Source organism: Lepisosteus platostomus, chromosome 18 (genome assembly GCF_059453375.1).
Source record: "Lepisosteus platostomus isolate fLepPlt1 chromosome 18, fLepPlt1.hap1, whole genome shotgun sequence".
In the NCBI taxonomy this organism is placed as follows: Eukaryota; Metazoa; Chordata; class Actinopteri; order Semionotiformes; family Lepisosteidae; genus Lepisosteus; species Lepisosteus platostomus.
In genome coordinates, this window is record NC_142628.1 from 9,220,055 (window position 1) to 9,238,017 (window position 17,963).

The following is a 17,963-nucleotide window of genomic DNA, read 5'->3' on the forward strand; positions in this document are numbered from 1 at the left end:
TTAGGACTAATTGCTAAGTTATCTACTAACCGCTTTCCATTATTTTACATGAGCATGTGACCTTTTATTTTCCATCAAGAAAGCAGAAGCTCCTACAAGAAGAGCTATTGTTTTCTCCTGTATTTTAGGCAACGTTTCTTTTTTCTTCTATGCTTGGACAAGGTCTAATCACATGTGCTTTTTCTCCATCTTTTTCCCAATAGATCAGCACTTGTTTTTAATACAAACAACCCACACTTTTTCACACCTTCAGGAACTTGTCCTCAGCCAAATCCTTTCAACCTCAATGGCTGGGAACTACACAAACTAAAAGCCAAAAAAATCAATTTACGAAACTGAGAGGAAAAGCCTGAAAGATCTCCATGCCTATAACCTTTATAATCATCTCTTATAAAATGAAAATGTCCAATGTGCCATTAGTGACTAACAATGATTAAAGGGGATCTGAAACTTGGCTGTATGGCACTTCTGCAAATCCTAGCTGTTTCTTAGACCACAGCTATACTGATCCTGTTAATCATTTTATATACTAGCAATAGTTCTTTTAATTAATTAATGACTGGCCTTTTCAATTTTATGTTTTACTTAAACTGTCTCTGTGGATTGAGTCTGGAAGGTAAATCCTACTGTGTTTTCCAGTCTATGGAAAATAATGGTAATCCTTTTACTCAACTATTGTACAAACCTGTACCCTAATTCCCATTGCTTGGAACTGTCACTAACAAAGAATTAAAGCTTTCAGGCTTGTTTTGTTTAAAGGGTAGAGAAACAAACGGAACCTTGGTTGTGCGCTCCTGTGCTTTTGGAATGGAAACTTTCACAAAGACTTATATTTATTTACCTGTCCAGTTGGGCATGGTAGGCAGAATCTTAATGGTGCCTTTAATCAAATGCTGGACTGTGGTTATATAGGCAAAAATGTAATTGTGATCCCTTGGATATAAATCTAATGAAACTATCATTACAATGATTTCCTAATCAAAACAACTGGAAATATTTCCATTAAATTTGCTTACATTTTGTAGTTTATCGCAGTATAAGAATCTTCTAAGATATATTTTTAGCAAGAATTCAGAACAACAGGATCCTAATTAATCCTGAAACCAAAGAAGAAGCCTAAAGGAAGTGACATAAATAGTTTTATGCCTGACTACATTCAATGGAAAAAGTTCAAAAGCTGAAATTGAAAATATTTTTGGGAAAAAAAGAAAACATTTTGAAAAAGGATGATTTTTTGGGTACTTCTTAAAAAATACATCTTGTAGGCAAATGGAGATATATAATAAATGTCTGTGATTGTACTGTACTTGATGTATATTGTGTTTGAACAGTGGAAATGAATTTGTAGATTTTTGTCTGTAACCAATCTCAAATTTAGAAGATGCTTTAAGACTTAACTTCTGGAATTCAGAATTTCAACAACAAAAAAAGATCAAACAAACTCTACCTAACTGTAGAGTACAGGAAATTCAATAAATACCTCAGACATTGAGAAAGAGTTTAAGAATCCACATTTCAGAAATGTGAAGTTTACAAAAGACTGTTGCTTGACCTGCCCGTAAATGCTTTGAAATACAAAACATTTTTGTTCCTTAATTTAAAAAAAGTATTTTCAAATTTGGAAAGGAAGTGTGTTATCTTTAACTTTAAACATTTTGTTGCTGCAAAGAATGGAGCTCAAACAGAATGTGGCCCTACAAACATAAGACAACTGTACCCAATAAGAAGTTAGGCGATTTCATTAGCCTCTCTTTCACTACTTAATCTGAGTTTGCATCTCTAATGCAGACCTACTTGGCAGCCAGTAAATGAACTGATTGAGTAAAACCATATTCGTTAGTGCTAAAACCAGAATCTCCATAGAAATGGCCTAAATTGCAGACATTTAAGCAGAGGAAAAAAATGAGATCTGATAAGCTTCTGAGAATGGAAAATTAATGAAAGAATGCAGGAAGAGGAATGTTGCCCAAGCATGATTTGTTTGCATGTAAACACTTTTAGGTTTATATGAGGAGACATAAGGTAAATATCACTTTAAATGGAAACCTCTTTTATCTCCTAACACAGAAACATTCTGCTTTGTTGTGGACTTAACCGGAATTGTCAGACAGACCAGTCCAGATTCATTTCATGTGCTTAGTTTGCTTCACAAACTTAATTCTTAAGGGACCTTGCAGAATGACCACAGCATTTCACGTAAACATGAAACAAATTCCTGAGGTGAGCAGCTGCATTTAATATTAAAGTAAATATTTGACAATGTTGTATGACTTGGTCACATTAATTTCTGATAAAGCCCAAAAACACATTAATTCCCACTAACAGGTCTTTTAAATGATGTTTATTCAAATGGAGGCAATACAAATTAGACAGAACATGTTTCTAATGACAGGCTTATCCCTAGCGAAGCCTCATAAAGACAAGCTACACTAAATCCTGCCTATCTGATCTGGGACTAGCATAATGGCACATTGCATAATGTACTGTAGGGAATGGCTTGAAGAATTCAATCAATTTATTGGCTCCTCAGATGTGGCATTAGAAGACTACACACCAGAAAAATGCTGATCAGACCGCAACTTCAAGCAACATGTTGATCTTCTGTATACGATTAGAGCTACAGGGAACAGTTACTGTAGGTCCTCTAAAGGACCAAGAGTAGATATTTGCCTTGAAATGTGTGGCATCATTACTCTGGACCTCTTTGCCAATAGAAAAGCTTCACCTCCTTTATGTCCATACTGAAGCAAAACCGTTTTTCCTGAATTTCCCTTAAACTTCTACCTTACTTTCAACAACTAGAATATAATTTAACTGCTGAATTCCGTTTCCTGAGCTATTGTATCTTTTTAACTTTCTAAGTTTTTGTGAATTCATATCCATGCTGCAACCCATCCTTCCATTTTCTAACCACTTCTCCAAGTTCAGGATCGTGGGTAGCCAGAGCCTACCCTGGTAATCAACAGGCAGGGTACAAGCAGGGCAGGGCAGATAGACATAAACACGGACACACTCATGCTTGTTCCCAAAAGCCAATTAATCTACCAGCAGAAGAAACCGGAGCCCCTGGAAGAACCCCACCATAACAAAGGGAGAACATACAAACTCCACACACATACCACCACAGGTTCGGAATTGAACCCGGGGCTCCAGCACTGTAAGGCAGCAATGCTAGCCACTGTACCGCTTTACTGCCCTTGCAGCAATTCACAATATGCAAAACTAGGAATGGAAACCTCTTTACATAACGGACTCAAACACCGTTCAGGTTATTTGAATATGCTATGCAAACATCTGAAATCCACATGATGTCCGATAGAGTACACAAAAGAAACACGAACAAGAACAAGGTCATCAGGAGAGCAAGCTCTGTCATTGGGTCTGACCTGGACCCCTTGGAGGTAGTGGCTGAGAGGAGAATGGTGTCCAAACTAGAGGCCATCATGGACAACATCTCCCATCCCCTCTATGACAGGCTTGTAGAAATGAAGAGCACGTTCAGCAACAGACTGATTCATCCACGGTGCGACAGGGAGCGCTACAGGAGGTCATTCTTGCCTTCTGCCATAAGACTGTACAACGCATCCACCTTGCATCTGGGCAGAGGCAACATTGACAGTGATCTGTTTCTGGACTGAACGCATCTACTGCTACATCTGTTCTCTTTCTTTTCTTTTCCCGTTTACAACCATTTTTTGTGCAATATATGCCAGGGACCCGTGCAATACATTTATATCTATATCTATATTTACATCTATATTTATATTCATATGTGTGATACAATTTTTCTGCGTACTGTTCTGTTCTAGTTTGTTCTTTGTGTGTCTGGACTGTGAGTAAATCTTTTAGTGCACACCTCACTGCACTGATTGTATTGTACTATTATTATTATTATTGTATCATTCATTACACTGTGGCTGTGGTGTCTGTGTAAAGCTGCTGTTGCACTGCAATTTCCCTCACGGGATCAATAAAGTATCTATCTATCAAAACAATGAACTGGGGATAAACTATTTTACAGTCTCCAAAAAGAGACTTACAGGCAGATTTCTCAACACCCATGATTCAAATAAAACTCCATGTTTGTGAAAAGCTTTCATTAATATTCAATAGTTGAACTCCTGTTTCTCTACGGTACATGTGTATTTCTGTCAAATGCATTGTAAAGCTGAAATCCTCTGTAAAAGGATAACTAGTACTCTGAATAAAACCACACCCTGTTTAAGCACTGAGCACCTTTGGAAAGAGAACAAACCAACCAAAGTAAACAAAGCATACAAGCAAAAGGCTGGTTCATTCATTTCTTTGCACATACTGTATAGTATAAAAGCCACTGAGATGTACAATGTCATTTTCACACATTCTAACATTTTCAGTTTGTATTTTACACTTCCACATGAACTATAAAAATTAGCAAACTTTAGAAATAGTACAAACAGACCTTTTCATACGAGTAATTATTCCACTTAAAGGTTATTCAGTTGTTCAGTATTCCTTCGAAGTGTTTGGGAAGATTGAGCCCTACCTGTTGCAGCATTTCTTCAGTGGAATTAAGCTTTTGGTGGTGTTCATCTAGTGAAGTCTCCAGGTCTCGTATCTTCTCTCCTTGAGCCTCCACCTGGTCTGTGAGCACACTAACCTGCCAGGCCAAACATGCTGCACTCAATCACTTGAGCTTGTCTCAACCTCCCCGTAACCCACCCACAGAAGGCTCTGTTGACCTCCCAGCCTTGCAAAATATGCTAATTCAACCAGCTGAGGCTGGATCTTTGTCTGCTTTCTCAGCAGTTTTTTTTTTTTACTGATCTAACTTTCTGTTTTAATAGTTATACATAAATTGCTTTTTTAAATACCTTTAAGAAAAAGGTGCATACTTATTCACATTTTATTTTAAATGTTTTATTAAATTAGCATACTAAGCCATGACGAATAGTTCCTTTCCCTTTTAAGTTTCAAGTTCCTCTAGTCTTTGACCTATGAAAAGGCAGGTAAGAGGGAAAGCAAAGCACCTTTGAAAAAGCTCCAGCCAATCACCTTCCCCGTAACTTAACACAGGGGAAAGTTTCACCTATCATCTGTGCTTTTCAGAAGTGGTGGAAGAATGTTTGGCTGTATATAAAAGGCACGTATTGGCACCAGGCTGCTAGCATTACTCTGGAGATCTTCCAAATTCAACAAGCCGCAACATGAGTGAGGACAACTTTGTTTTTCCCCAGTACAAGCTAATACTAAGAACATATATTATGGAGCAAAATATGTGAATCATCCCATTTACAGGAACTATAACCTTACCTACGCCCCAGAAATATTATGAACAACAAAACATTGATATTGGACATCTCTAAAAAAACACATAGCAGTTTATCTTAACTAGGTTAATTACAGCTGCTGTACTTGAATGAAGGTGCAATGTGGTATGTAAAACATCGGCTCCAACACCCATCTCATCTACTTTAGACATCTCGCATACTGTATTATATTAGGTTGTTGTTTACATCTGACAGGACACTGTCATTTGAACATACAAAATATTATCCAATATCTGTGAAAAACAAAAGGTGAACCAAAATACAAGAACAAAACCTATTTTCAAACCTCACACATTTATTTTTTATTTATTTTTTTTAGTGTGGGAGGTCGCATTGTGTATTGGGGAAATGTACCTGGAGAACCAGTGATTCCTTATCACCTTCTAAACGAGTCAGACGCTCTTGATAGGTTTCATTGTTCACTGGGGAGCGAAGATTTACCTAGACAAACAAAAGAGCAGTCTTCCGTTAGTGTACGTGCATAGCGCATGAAACGAAGATCCAACATTTTTAATTCCACAACGTTTTTTTTACACAAAAGGTATAAGATTATACAATTGACATTGAGCTTCCTTAAGCTGAATGGACACTGAAAATGTTATACTGCAAGCTCTAATCGGTCCCTACAGCCACCTAACAAAGTGGCTATGCCTGGAATTTTACAAGGGTTTATAAGGGTTTTACCTTCCTAATCTTGTTATAAAAAATCTTGTCTACAAAGCTTTTATACTTCTCAGTAAGCAATTGAGTGCTGTTGCTCAAGGACTCTTAAGATGGGGGTATTTTCTCCATTTCAGCAGCTTTAAATTTGAAAGGGCTGTTTGAAGTTGGTAGGAATATCCATATCCACACTTGCAAAAGAGAAGGCTGATTAGCAAACATTTAAAACACATTGCCATCAAAACACATTTTAAGTTGCCTCAGGGCATGTAGGGGTTTTGATCACAGTTTTAACTAAGAGTGCAACATTCAAGGGTAAACTAAAATCCTGCTCTTACACAAGAGATTAGTGACAGAGCACAATTTGGAATAATACATTCATTGGTGTGAATCGCAGCTGTGAAGAGGGGACATTTTACTGAGAGATTTTACAAAAAAAAATAAAATAGCTACCTCCACCTCTACTTTTTTTTATTTTTAGAAAGGTTGTCTGTGATTGGTTTGCATAAAACTGGCATGGAGGACCAGTGTGCTAGTGGTTTCATTCTAAATTGGCCAAACAAGCTAAATAAGCTTCTGGGTTAATTAGACCAATCCGAAGCAGTAACAGCAGCACACAAAGAGCTGGGAGAAGTTGTTAAAGAGCCCACTAGTCCAACTCAGCGAGGGTGGACAGCTTTGTCTTGCAGAGATCAGTACTGCTGTATTTTTTTTTTCACTGAATTACTCTATATTGCATGTGTATGCACTTTGTTGAACTTGATATTCTATGTCATACATATAAGGGTAAAGTACTGCAGATAGTTATAAACATCTTCATTACTGTATATTGTATGACATCTAAAATACTTAAAGAATTAGTCTAGTGCATGTTTCCAAGCCACATTTTCCCACAAACTAGATATAATTGTTAGTGGGGAAGCCAGCAGCTGCTTGTCTGAACATTGCAGCAAACACTGTATTAGATGCATATCAGAAGAAAAATAATTCCTGTAAATTTTGTGATTTCAGAAGAAATTGGAAAGGTTCGTTCCAGATGAAATTGGGCATTTTGAAACTCACGTGAGCTGGGTTCCTTCAATATTTTGAAGTTTTGACATGCATTTGAAGTCAAGTATGACCTAATTTTGTAAAGACCACAGTTAAATACAAAACCATGCTTTTATCTCCAAAGCAAGATGTACTCCGTATATAGTCTGCTTATTATGTAGACCAGGACTTGAACTAAGGGCACCATTTATAACTGTTACAGATACAGATTTCCTTTCTAAAGTTCTATGAGGACACTGTGGCAGGTAGCAATATGTTCAAGATGCCTCTGTCACCTGACTGCTGATGACAGCGCCTTGTTTTAAACTTACAACTTGAGTGCTGGTCAAAATATAAATCCCGTAGTGTGAAATTCTATCTTTCCACCACTTAAATGCAAAATTGGCAATTTTGAAGATCTAAAGTCTGCCCAAGGACTCGAGTGCAATTTATTCTTCATTATTCATAGATAATTTCCAAAATACAAAATGCCATTCATTATTATGATGTATAATTTGCTGGAAATTCTAGGACAGAGCTGAGATCATTTTCAACATTTTAATAACAGTGCTTAAGTATTACTAATCTTAGATGAAACATGTTAAGTTAAACTAAAGGGTTATCTATTAAAAGTTTTGCCTTTTTAGCAATTTTCTTTGAAAAATGTGCAGAATCCTTAATAGGTTTATACCATCCTTCCATTTTCTATATACTGTACGTCTACAAGCTTGGAGTCGCAGGAGAGCTGGAGCCTGTTCCAGTAAGCAGTGGGTGCAAGGCTGGGTACACCCTGGACAGGACACCAGCTCATCACAGGGCAGCCACACAGATGGAATCTCACACACACATTCACACCAGGGCCAGTTTTCCCAGAAGCCAATTAACCCACCAGTATGTTTTTGGACTGTGGGAGGAAACCGGAGCACCCGGAGGTAACGTACAGTATGTGGACATACAAACTCAACACAGGTTAGCACCCAAGAATTGAACCCAGGTCCCTAGCAATACAAGGCAGCAATGCTAACCCCTGCACAGCTGTGCTGCCTTTACTTTCTACTATTCCTCTTTAAAGGTGGAATATAGTAAGATGGAATGAAAAATGCAGCTGGGAGGCTTGTGTATGGCATCGCATAGTTTGGAGGCCTATGATATTTCCTCCCACATTTAATGTGGTTAGGGCTATTACATGGGTATGATGGATACAATGAAGCCCTTTTAAATAAGAAGGGAATTCTGGTAAAGTTATTGTTAAGGCATTATTTATTTGTTGTAAAAATCAGTCATAAGAAAATGCTATAATATTTTAGAACGGAAGTTTTCAATCTGGTATCTAGGGATATCTTGTGGTTCCTTTTACTTTTTCCCCCCCTGTGGCTTATAACTTGGAGGGTGTACCAGTGAGGTGAAGAGAAGATGGAGGATTTTCCCCCCCAAAATAACTAAGACTAAAAAACTGGAGGGGTCCCAGAAACGGAAGCTTTCAACCCACGACCAGTATTACACAGTATTATTATGCACCCATCTTTATAGCTGGGTACAGTACCTTACTCAAGAATAAAACAGCAGTGTCTTGTGGGGGATTTGAACTGACAACGTTCAAGTTTGACAGCCAGAGCCCCAACCTCTACTCCATATGCATAATGTACTCATACAGAGGATCGGCTCTTACAGGGTTTATGGTGGATCTATCATTTTTACAATTAGTAGTATTGTATACAGTATCAACTTCAATTTCCTATTTGAATGGAGTTTACTGATTGAGAACAATTTCCAGCAACCCTGAACTTTTAAAACCTCCTGGTTATCAAACAGGATTTTACATTTGTTAAAACATTTTGGATTTTAAAGTACTAGTTACTTAATCAGCACAAAAAGTATTTTGTAGGGTCTTAAAATTCTCTAATTTTTTTCTATGCTGTTTGGTTTGTGTTCATTCATGAATTCCCAATTTCATGCAAGATATTACACGTATGGAAGATGCTGAAGACCTGAAGCACTGTGACAGAAACATCTCTCCACATGGTGCAAGAGTGATTAGGCAGGCTTTGCAGACTGCCCAGGCTTACCGTGCCAGTGTGCTTTAACGGTGCCCTGGAGGGACAGTCTAACTGTGGTTAGATAATGAGCAATTTCAAAGTACTTTTTAACCTCTCTTTCAGAGACTGCCTCTCTGACGTTTGAATCCAGTAACATCAAACTGTGGTTTTATGATCTATTTATAGGAGAGAAAACCCGATTAGCATATTGGGGAAGGATCAATTCTACATTCGTGGTTCCCTCTAAAAATGTAAAATACAAAATTTCCCCCAAAGGAACCTTCTGGTCAAGGTAGAGGGAAATTAATATTTTGATGGCCACCTAAAGGACAAACAAAAAAGCTGAGGGGGCTTTAACAATAACTCTTAATATTTACCGTTGAGGTATTTATCAAACAGAATAATTTAGAATATCAATAACCACTACATAGCTGCCTGGAGACGTGCAACATTTTTATGGTTTCTGTCTCTCAGTGAAAATCGTACACACAATTAAATATGGCAGATTTCTTCTCTGTACACTGGGCTGATCCTGGACTGTCTTATAAATGGTTCAGGAACTGAAATGGTTGGGCAAAGAAAGTCTCAGAAAGCTCAAGTGGCTTCATGAAATCATAACTAGTTAAAACATTACTGCTGTATGAACTTGAAATACTAAAGTTATTTGGTAATAAACATATGGTAGAAATTAGGGAATCGCTTCTCTCTCTGTACATTCCACGTTCTCAAAATGTCTGATGAAATGGAAATTTGGAGAGGCCAGTTAATGGGAATTCTATATAAACTTCTTTTTTAAGGTCTGAAAAGCCACCTCATCCTTTTGTGAATTATTTTTCAGGCTGTTAAATCTTTTAGAAGGCACTGTGAAGCTTTACACAGGCTAAAACTAAAACAATTTACAGAAGACATTGAGGCCCCTCTTTCTGATGCAAAGCAACCCACAAGTACTGGAATTTCCCTTAACCCCTGAAGTGCCAAATATCTAACCTCTAAAAGCAGACAGTGTGGATTTTCATCACAGCATATTTAGGTTATTTGATTGTTTTGAAACCTTACTGAATGAAGCTGAAACTGTATTTATTTAGATCTATCAGTTATGCAAATGTATGACACTGGCATTCATTTAAGACCAGGCATCACAGAAAATTATTATGGTAATATTTCAGAAAACATATACAGCTCCATTCATTTTTTTTAATTTTTCATTGCAATTTTTCTTTGGAAGCTGAATAAACTCGGCTTGCCATGAACTTAGTACCTGTCACATTACTATCCATTATTTTTTCATCTGACTTAAGCCTGCAGTTGGAAGAAAACTTCTCTGCAAACCTGTATGTACATATACAGTATGATCAATACTCAGATTTTGGATGTTACATCTAATCCTGAAACATAAAACCTTCCAGCAACTTCAAAACGTATTTGTGTTTTCAAACAGCATTTGTTTTTAAATAAAAAAGGTCTATCTAAATCTAATTTATTATTTAAGAATTTAAGAGGATTTAATCTTGTTCTACATAGAACAATAGATGCTATTTAAAAAATAACCCAGATTGTAGATCAAGCTGGCACAGAACAGTACAGCAAATTGTTTTGTTACGGTGGTCACAAGCCTTCTAGTGTAATGTGACTTCATAATTATACCTCCCTACACCCAGAACAAAAAAAAACAGCAGTTGGCATACCTTCTTACTTCCTTATTCATCTTCATCAACAAAAAAAAACAACAACAAAAAGATAGATGTTGTGTATCCCTGGTAGCAGTCTGGATTAGAGTAGACTACAAACTGTTCTACGTGCAAGCTTTATGGGGATTTTGGAATTTTCAAACAAAAAAAAATCTCACGAGAAAGACAGATGATCTTTGTCCTCATGTGCTCTGCACAAAATTAGATTCTCATGAAATTCTTGGCAGTGCATTGCATTTCACAGTCATGTTTTCTGTCCAAAAAAAAAGCTAGCTGTCAAAAACAATACCTGTGGAACTTTTGCAAAAGTGAGAAAAAGAAAAGATAGATAAGACTGCACTTACCTTTTTAAGCCACGTAAAATGTTTGTAAAAATCAATATCACTGTCCATGCTTCAGGCCCATTGTTGCCTTAGCCTGTGCTTAAGTCTAGAGTAGCTTGTCTTGGCAGAGGATAAAGCAGTGGTCTGAAGTGCTCAGTTTCTTTGTAGTACTGCTTGCAAAGAGATACTCGGTTCAATTTATTCTGTGGATTCTTTCCTCTTCAGCCAAGCTTGCGCTATGCTCCCTCCTGACACGAAGGAGCAACTGTAAAAACTCTGAAAGTGTCGTCTGGTTCAAGCCACTGAGCATCTGGTTTTCAGAGCAAAATGCAGAGCTAAGTGACAAGCTCTAATATCATGCTGCAGACTTTGCAAATAAATCATGCCAGCTGGCTTCGTTCGTGGGGCTGTGTCTAATAAACATAAGTCTCAATACATGTACATGTCTAAACTCAGCTGTATTCTATGCATTTTGTTTTGGTGGAAAAGAAAGCAAAATAATTCCAACATGTATGCTCTTCACAAATAAATCCATTAATCATGACTAGTACTACAGCTCTGTTTAAACACTGGCTGGAAGTCATTACCCAAAGACCTTATTTCCTGTTGAAGGTTTAGTTATTCTCCTTAGCAGAAACTACCCCCACCGTTTGCCTCACTCAGTTGAGGACGCCTAAGAATTTGCTTTATTCATATTTCAAAAGAAACAAAAGTGTCTCGCACAAAAATACAATAACTAGAGTAGCTTATGAGTGGAATCAGAAGCAGACTTTCTTTTATGGCACTGAATATACAAAGATGAATCCAGAATGTTCATTTTAAAATGTGCCAGGCTCCTGCTGGTCGTCTTGATGTCCACTGCAAATTGTGAAGAGTGGAACAAAAGCGAGAGCTCTGCTATAGACGGGCATGACGATGACACGCGTGTCAACATTTCTTGGACTTTCCTGTCAATAAATTTATGCAGCAGTTCCCAGATCACCATTACAGTCTTGAATTCCCCTTTGTATTAATCCTACTCTTAGCAGCGTTTCCTGTTTGCTATCGAAGCAAATTCAAAAGCAGAATCTCGATTACTTGAACTCAGGCTTGGTGAAACTGTTTTATGTGCTATGTAGATGAAAAAAGGAATGTTGTCTTCACTGTAGAGAATAAGTTGAACCTACCAAAAAGCAAGGATAATACTGTAATTACAAGATTTCAGATCTTATTGTTGTTTGTAGAACAGCACATTTCAGTTTAATTGTGCCACCTCAATACCCTAAAAGTGCTGCTGCCTCACAGCTTCAGGTTGCTGAGTTCAACCTGGATGACTTTCCAAATTCTCCCTGTGTTTATGTGAGCTTCTGCCAGGTCCTCTGGTATCCTCCCAGTGATGAAGGCTAGGTTTTACTGGTTATTCTAAGCTTTCTCTCCATGACCCTGCAATGAACTGGTGTTATGTCTCAAAGTGCATCCTGGGATAAGCTGCAGCTTTTCACTTGTCAGATGTATTATTTTCTCCTTTTTTCATGCACATTTAGCATACTGTAGACTTCATACCATAAATATATGCTGGGTGATTTGGATATGAGACTATCAAGCAAATGCAAGTATCATCCTCTTGGGAGTGGATCTGTAGCTATTGTTTGATTGTATATGACAGGCATCAGACTAATGTCAAACTCAGTTTTTATCAATGAATCAACTCCACAGGATCCACATATACAGAACAGTTCTGTCCTGCTGAGGTTATGTTTTTTACATTGTCTTAATTTTATGTTCTGTACCTCCTGCATTAACATTAAGACTTTATAGTAGTTTATAAGCAAGATCTGCAAGTTTCACAATTTACATTTACAAACAATTACATAGGAAAGAGTTGTACAGAGTTGTAGAAGATTTTAGCATTATTTTGGGTATTAATCACTTTTTAATAATATTGAGGGTAGGCCTGAGAGACTGGTAAAAGATATAGACTTTTTCATGGCATTTTAAGTTTCTGATATACAAAAAAAGAAACCCGCAAGTAATGTGAAACCTTTTTAAGCAAGTTCCTTTGTTATAAAATCTAATTTTAAAGCAATATGGTAGTAATGAAATTGTTATACAACATGGTAGTAACAATGACTATCTGATTCTTTTGTACTTTTAATCAAATTGAGTTCTGCTACAGAAATGATTTACAAGATTTTGTAGAACAAAACATAAATGCCAAATATATCAGCTGAGCCCTTACCAAAATAAGATGGAGTAGTATTCTAGCATTAATTACAATGATATGAGATATTGCAGATGTAAGGAACTGCAGCATCTATAAAACATTTTGCACTAAGTATGTAATGATAATTAATAAATATTCAGAATAAAGCATCCCAAATGACAAACTGGAGAGGTGGCTGTAATTATTCACACAGGAATATTATAGAGTATTTTCAGGTTAACCAGATTAATACCAGTCAGGTTTGTATTTACTGTAACAGGATATATAGTTTCCGAGCAATTGCAGTTTGTGGGACCATTTTTGTTTCAACCTGAATTGAATGACCTGTTGCAGGTGTACTGTAATAACGTACACATTTTGGGAGGGAACAGTATACATCTGAGTGTGTGTTGACTTGCCATGTTCACATTCTATTGATTCCAGATTTCTCATGATAATTCCAGAATAGGTTTTTTGAAATGCATTGGTTAAGCCATCATCCAAGTTGACGTAAGATCAAGTTTGTTGTCGCGTATCAATCAAGTATGAGCTTGTTAGTGTTCAGCCAGGGGAACTTTTTTTCTTCGCAAATCCTATTGCTATGGGCTGCTGCTCTTGGATGAGTGAAAAATCTTTTTAACAGAATATGAAGAAGAAAATGAAGGTGTAGCACTTAAGATGGCAACATTCACACCAGTAGACAGAAACCTCATTACGTATATTGTATAAGACAGGTTCTAAATGAGAGGAGGTAATTTGTCCCATCTGGCGTATCTGGCTATAAAATTAATCCTAGTGTATTTCTGCCTCATGATTACACAGTCATTACACCTGCTTGTTCCTGTGACTTGGGCAGCTGCAAGGCTGAGTACTACTTATTAGGCTTTTCCCACAAAACGGATAAGAACACATGCCATCCATTCAAATGCTGAATCTATCTTTGGTGTTACATTTTAGAAGTCATAAATATAGCTGACACTTCATTACTGCAACTTGCAGTACAATAGGTACTGTACATAGGCAGCTTAGGACCTCTGAGTAACTTGTCAAAATGGGGAGTAATAGAAGTCTTTTGGAGATGGTATCGGTCACAAGCTTTCAGACCCAAAGCTTTTTTTTTTTTAACTCGCACTTTCATTTGAAAGAAAAAAAAAAGAACTTCCCCTTCACAGCCCTCTCCATTTTCAACACAAACAGCTCCAGCATTAATCAAGGCTCACGTGCTTTTGCTTTGTTTCTAGGCTACAAGGAGGTTTCGTTCTACTAAAGGGCTGTGGTGAGTGAGACCTCTGGTGCATGGAATGTGGTAGAAAGCCACAGAGCTCTCAGTCTATATGTGGAAACAGCCTCCCTTTCATCAGTTACTTAGCTCCAGCAACAGGTTGTTTACAGCCTGGAAAAGTTAACGCAGCTGTTCACTCTCGAAAACCTCGACTTACTGCGCTGCTGTGCTCAACCATACTTTTCCCTGCTCATTTCTGGGAAAACATGGTAAACCACACTCTGATTTTTTTATACCATTTAAGATTTTTAAAAGACTATGTATTATGCATGTTGTGGACAATGGCATCTTTACATTTATGAATTTATAATATACAATTTTAGTGAACTATTGGGTTTCCTTACAAAAAAATATACAAAGTAGACAACAATTATAAAAAGAATCCTTTAGTATCAAAATATTTGTCTTCTTTTGAATGTATTTATTAAAACTTTAATAGGCAAGAGTGGTACACTATATAGACATACTGTAGCTATTTTGTATGTAAATGAAAGTCTAATGAACTCATTGTGTCAATTTTGATTCTGAATATGCAAATATACATCTTGCATTATATATAATAATGCATTTTAATGCTTTTGGTTGCTTAAAATGTACCTGAAATGTAAAAGTGTTTTAAGATCCCTGAACTTCAAACCATTTAACATTAAATGTGTTTACTATGTAAAGACATTTGAGCCAAAATGATTAATTAGGGAAACATAATAAACATTTGTTAATTTAAATAAGGAGATTTTGATTTGATAATGGTAAGATTATATAAAACATTTTGCAGAAAAGAGAAGGAGATGTACTGTAGCCTGTTACTGCAGTTCATTATTAAATATTCAGGTAATTTTCATGTGAATGTGCCAAACATCCCACTTTTGAGTCATATTTTCAGAATATTATAGGGTTGAAGCTCAGTGCACGTCATGCACATCTCTAATCCTGGACATCAAAGGATAGCAAAAATAAACTGGCACAGTCGCTGAAGAACCTTAAACCGTAACAGCTGCATACAAAAAGGCTGGCCTTATTGCATTAAGACTTCATGTAGTCAAAGCTGCTCTTCATTAGCAATAAGTCAATCCTACCTAATAACCCATTCTCTGAATTAATTTATTTTGGGTAGCAGAAGGGAAGTCTAGATCCCACATTGTTTTGAGAGAATCGGGTAAAAATACTTAAACAGGAGGGGAAAGTTCTTATTCTGCAGGAGTATAAATGGGTAACCCTGACAACTTCATACAGTACATCCAGGTATCCTCTCACAAATCTACATTGACTCCCATTTACTGTACATTTACTTTTCACATGGAGCATAAGAAAGCTTATCCTTTTCTCAAATGACACTCTAGTAGGTTTACATGGCAAGTAGTTCAGAACACAGTAAAAGTATAACCTTTGTGTTTTGAAAACCTGTAAAATCCCTCAAATAAAGAACATGGGTCAGGATCTGCATCTGAATACTTACCACACCTTTCTCCAGCCATTCCATAAGATACTGTGCAGTTGCTGCTGGGATTTGATTTCTTATAGTCTCTTTCTCTTCTTCATTCGCCTGTATTTCCAAAGCTATTTTCAGCTCTTCCACCAGTTGTAAAATCTGCAATGATCCCAGATACCCTGGCGAGCCCATATCGAAGATGCCATTGTTGTACTCTGCCGCAGCCTTGGAACCTAAATGAAAAACAAAATTATCTTGGACTTTTCTTTTCTTGAAAGCATCACAAAGCATCCAGTGACCGTTGGTGGAATGGCTAATTTATAGTGTGACAGCAAATTAATACAGCCAGCGAGTCATTACTTTTAACTGCCTAAGTGTATCTTGCAACTGCAACTCATCAGTGCTGGAAAGAGAATAACTGCTAGACAACAACCAAAAAAAAACACATCTGGAGAATATTAAACCATCACAGTATTGCACGTCAAACAGAATCTGTGCCTAAGTGTTTCGGCTGTGCGATACTATTTGGGGACCTAGTCAAAATCAATATACTGACACCCCCTCTTTGTCAGAATTATGTTGGAAAATGAAATGGTCATCGGATGAATAGTTGGAATTCTATTAAAAGGTTATAGTTTGACCATCAGACAAGAAGGAACACCTTATTTTGTGGTCTAGTAGTAGGAAGGAATTGTCAGGAATTTCCTCTTCCTTTGTTGGAAACTGAGTGGCCAACTGAGTGATGCTGCAAGAGTATTCCCAGGATGCAGCAAGTCTTGCAAAAGGATCACCAACATATTCAGTGGAATCTGATCTAGTGGCCCAGCAGTTGGATCCAGTGTTGGTGGTTACAAGATGGTCTGATTAAGCCTCCTCTCATTTCTAACTCTTTTCACATTTTGGCTTATCGCTGAAGACATTGATCAGCCTGACACACAAGGGCAAGGGTGCCACCTTCTGCTGTGCCTGACTGTGAGGAAGACTGCTCTTGACATTTTTCACATCGTCTCAAGAATGCTGTCAAAGTCACAGGAATTTCTGTTGCCCACTGTGCACATCCACACATCTGAGAATAGCCTACATTCATCACATACCACATGGCACCCAGACATCACCAGGCTACTTCCTGACATGGAAAATGCTGGTTTACCATGAGAGGTCTTCATTCGCCAACTCTATTCAATGAGCTCTCATTTACCCAAAGAAACATCCTCAACCAACTTGGTCAGCATCAGTTACCAAGGTTGTGCAAATGCATACTGTACATTGTTAGCCGTTTCAATTTTTGGGGTTTAGCATTTTTCCATTAATTGGTATTCACATCACTGTGATTTCACTGTGAAAGCAACAAGCTCGTATTTGCTCTGCTTGTTCTTTTTCTGGTACTTGGTACTGAGTTTCGTATACCAGGACTTATTTGCGCACAATTCTAGCTACTCTTTCTTTTAACTTTTACAAGTTTAACAAATTTCTAGAAAATATTTAATTTATCCTCTCTATACATCCTGGGTTTAACTTTACTTTTAACTTTAACTTTTAATCTTCTAACATTCACTGGGTTTTTAGCCACTACTTTCTGGACTGTAGCGTTATGGAGCTTTGCTGCCTTTATTCTGATTCTTTCAATGAATGTAATAAAGGACAAATGAATACACATTAATACCATAATGAAGTGAGGGCTGTACAGTACGTTTGGAAAAAACTTTGAGAACTTTTATCAACATTGACTGTTCAGCTAGTACCTAAACTGACCAGAAGAGGGCCCTTTAAATATGCTTGATGGCATTGAATCTGTGGGTTTGGGTGACGGCTGTCTCATTTGTTTCTTTGGATGTACCCTGGGCTGGGCTGTGTACTGTCCAGCACACGGTCCCTGCTGGCGCTTCCAGGATTTGGCTCTGAGATGTTGAGACCCGTACCAGGAAAATAATAAAGTAACATTCTTTAGAAAAGATGTGGCCTGAAACAAAAGAACCGGGACTGATCTTTCAGAAAAGCTTCATACAGAGGGAATGTCATTTAGGT

The 17,963-nt window shown here is 37.3% G+C and overlaps 1 protein-coding gene across 19 annotated transcripts in view; it reads right to left on the bottom strand.

Moving 5' to 3' along the window:
* Positions 1 to 17,963, bottom strand: part of ppfibp2b (PPFIA binding protein 2b) — a 62,654-nt gene that overhangs the window by 27,609 nt on the left and 17,082 nt on the right. For 16 of the 19 annotated variants that reach the window (XM_088611762.1, XM_088611746.1, XM_088611747.1 and 13 more), the window contains 3 exons: positions 15,966 to 16,171; positions 5,664 to 5,750; positions 4,526 to 4,639 (listed from right to left, as the gene is read on the bottom strand). In XM_088611762.1, the coding sequence (XP_088467888.1) occupies positions 4,526 to 4,639; positions 5,664 to 5,750; positions 15,966 to 16,171 (407 nt within the window). Of the gene's footprint in view, positions 1 to 4,525; positions 4,640 to 5,663; positions 5,751 to 10,719; positions 10,841 to 11,066; positions 11,565 to 15,965; positions 16,172 to 17,963 lie in introns of those variants that run through there. The other 3 variants (XM_088611758.1, XM_088611764.1, XM_088611761.1) reach the window with 3 other exon arrangements.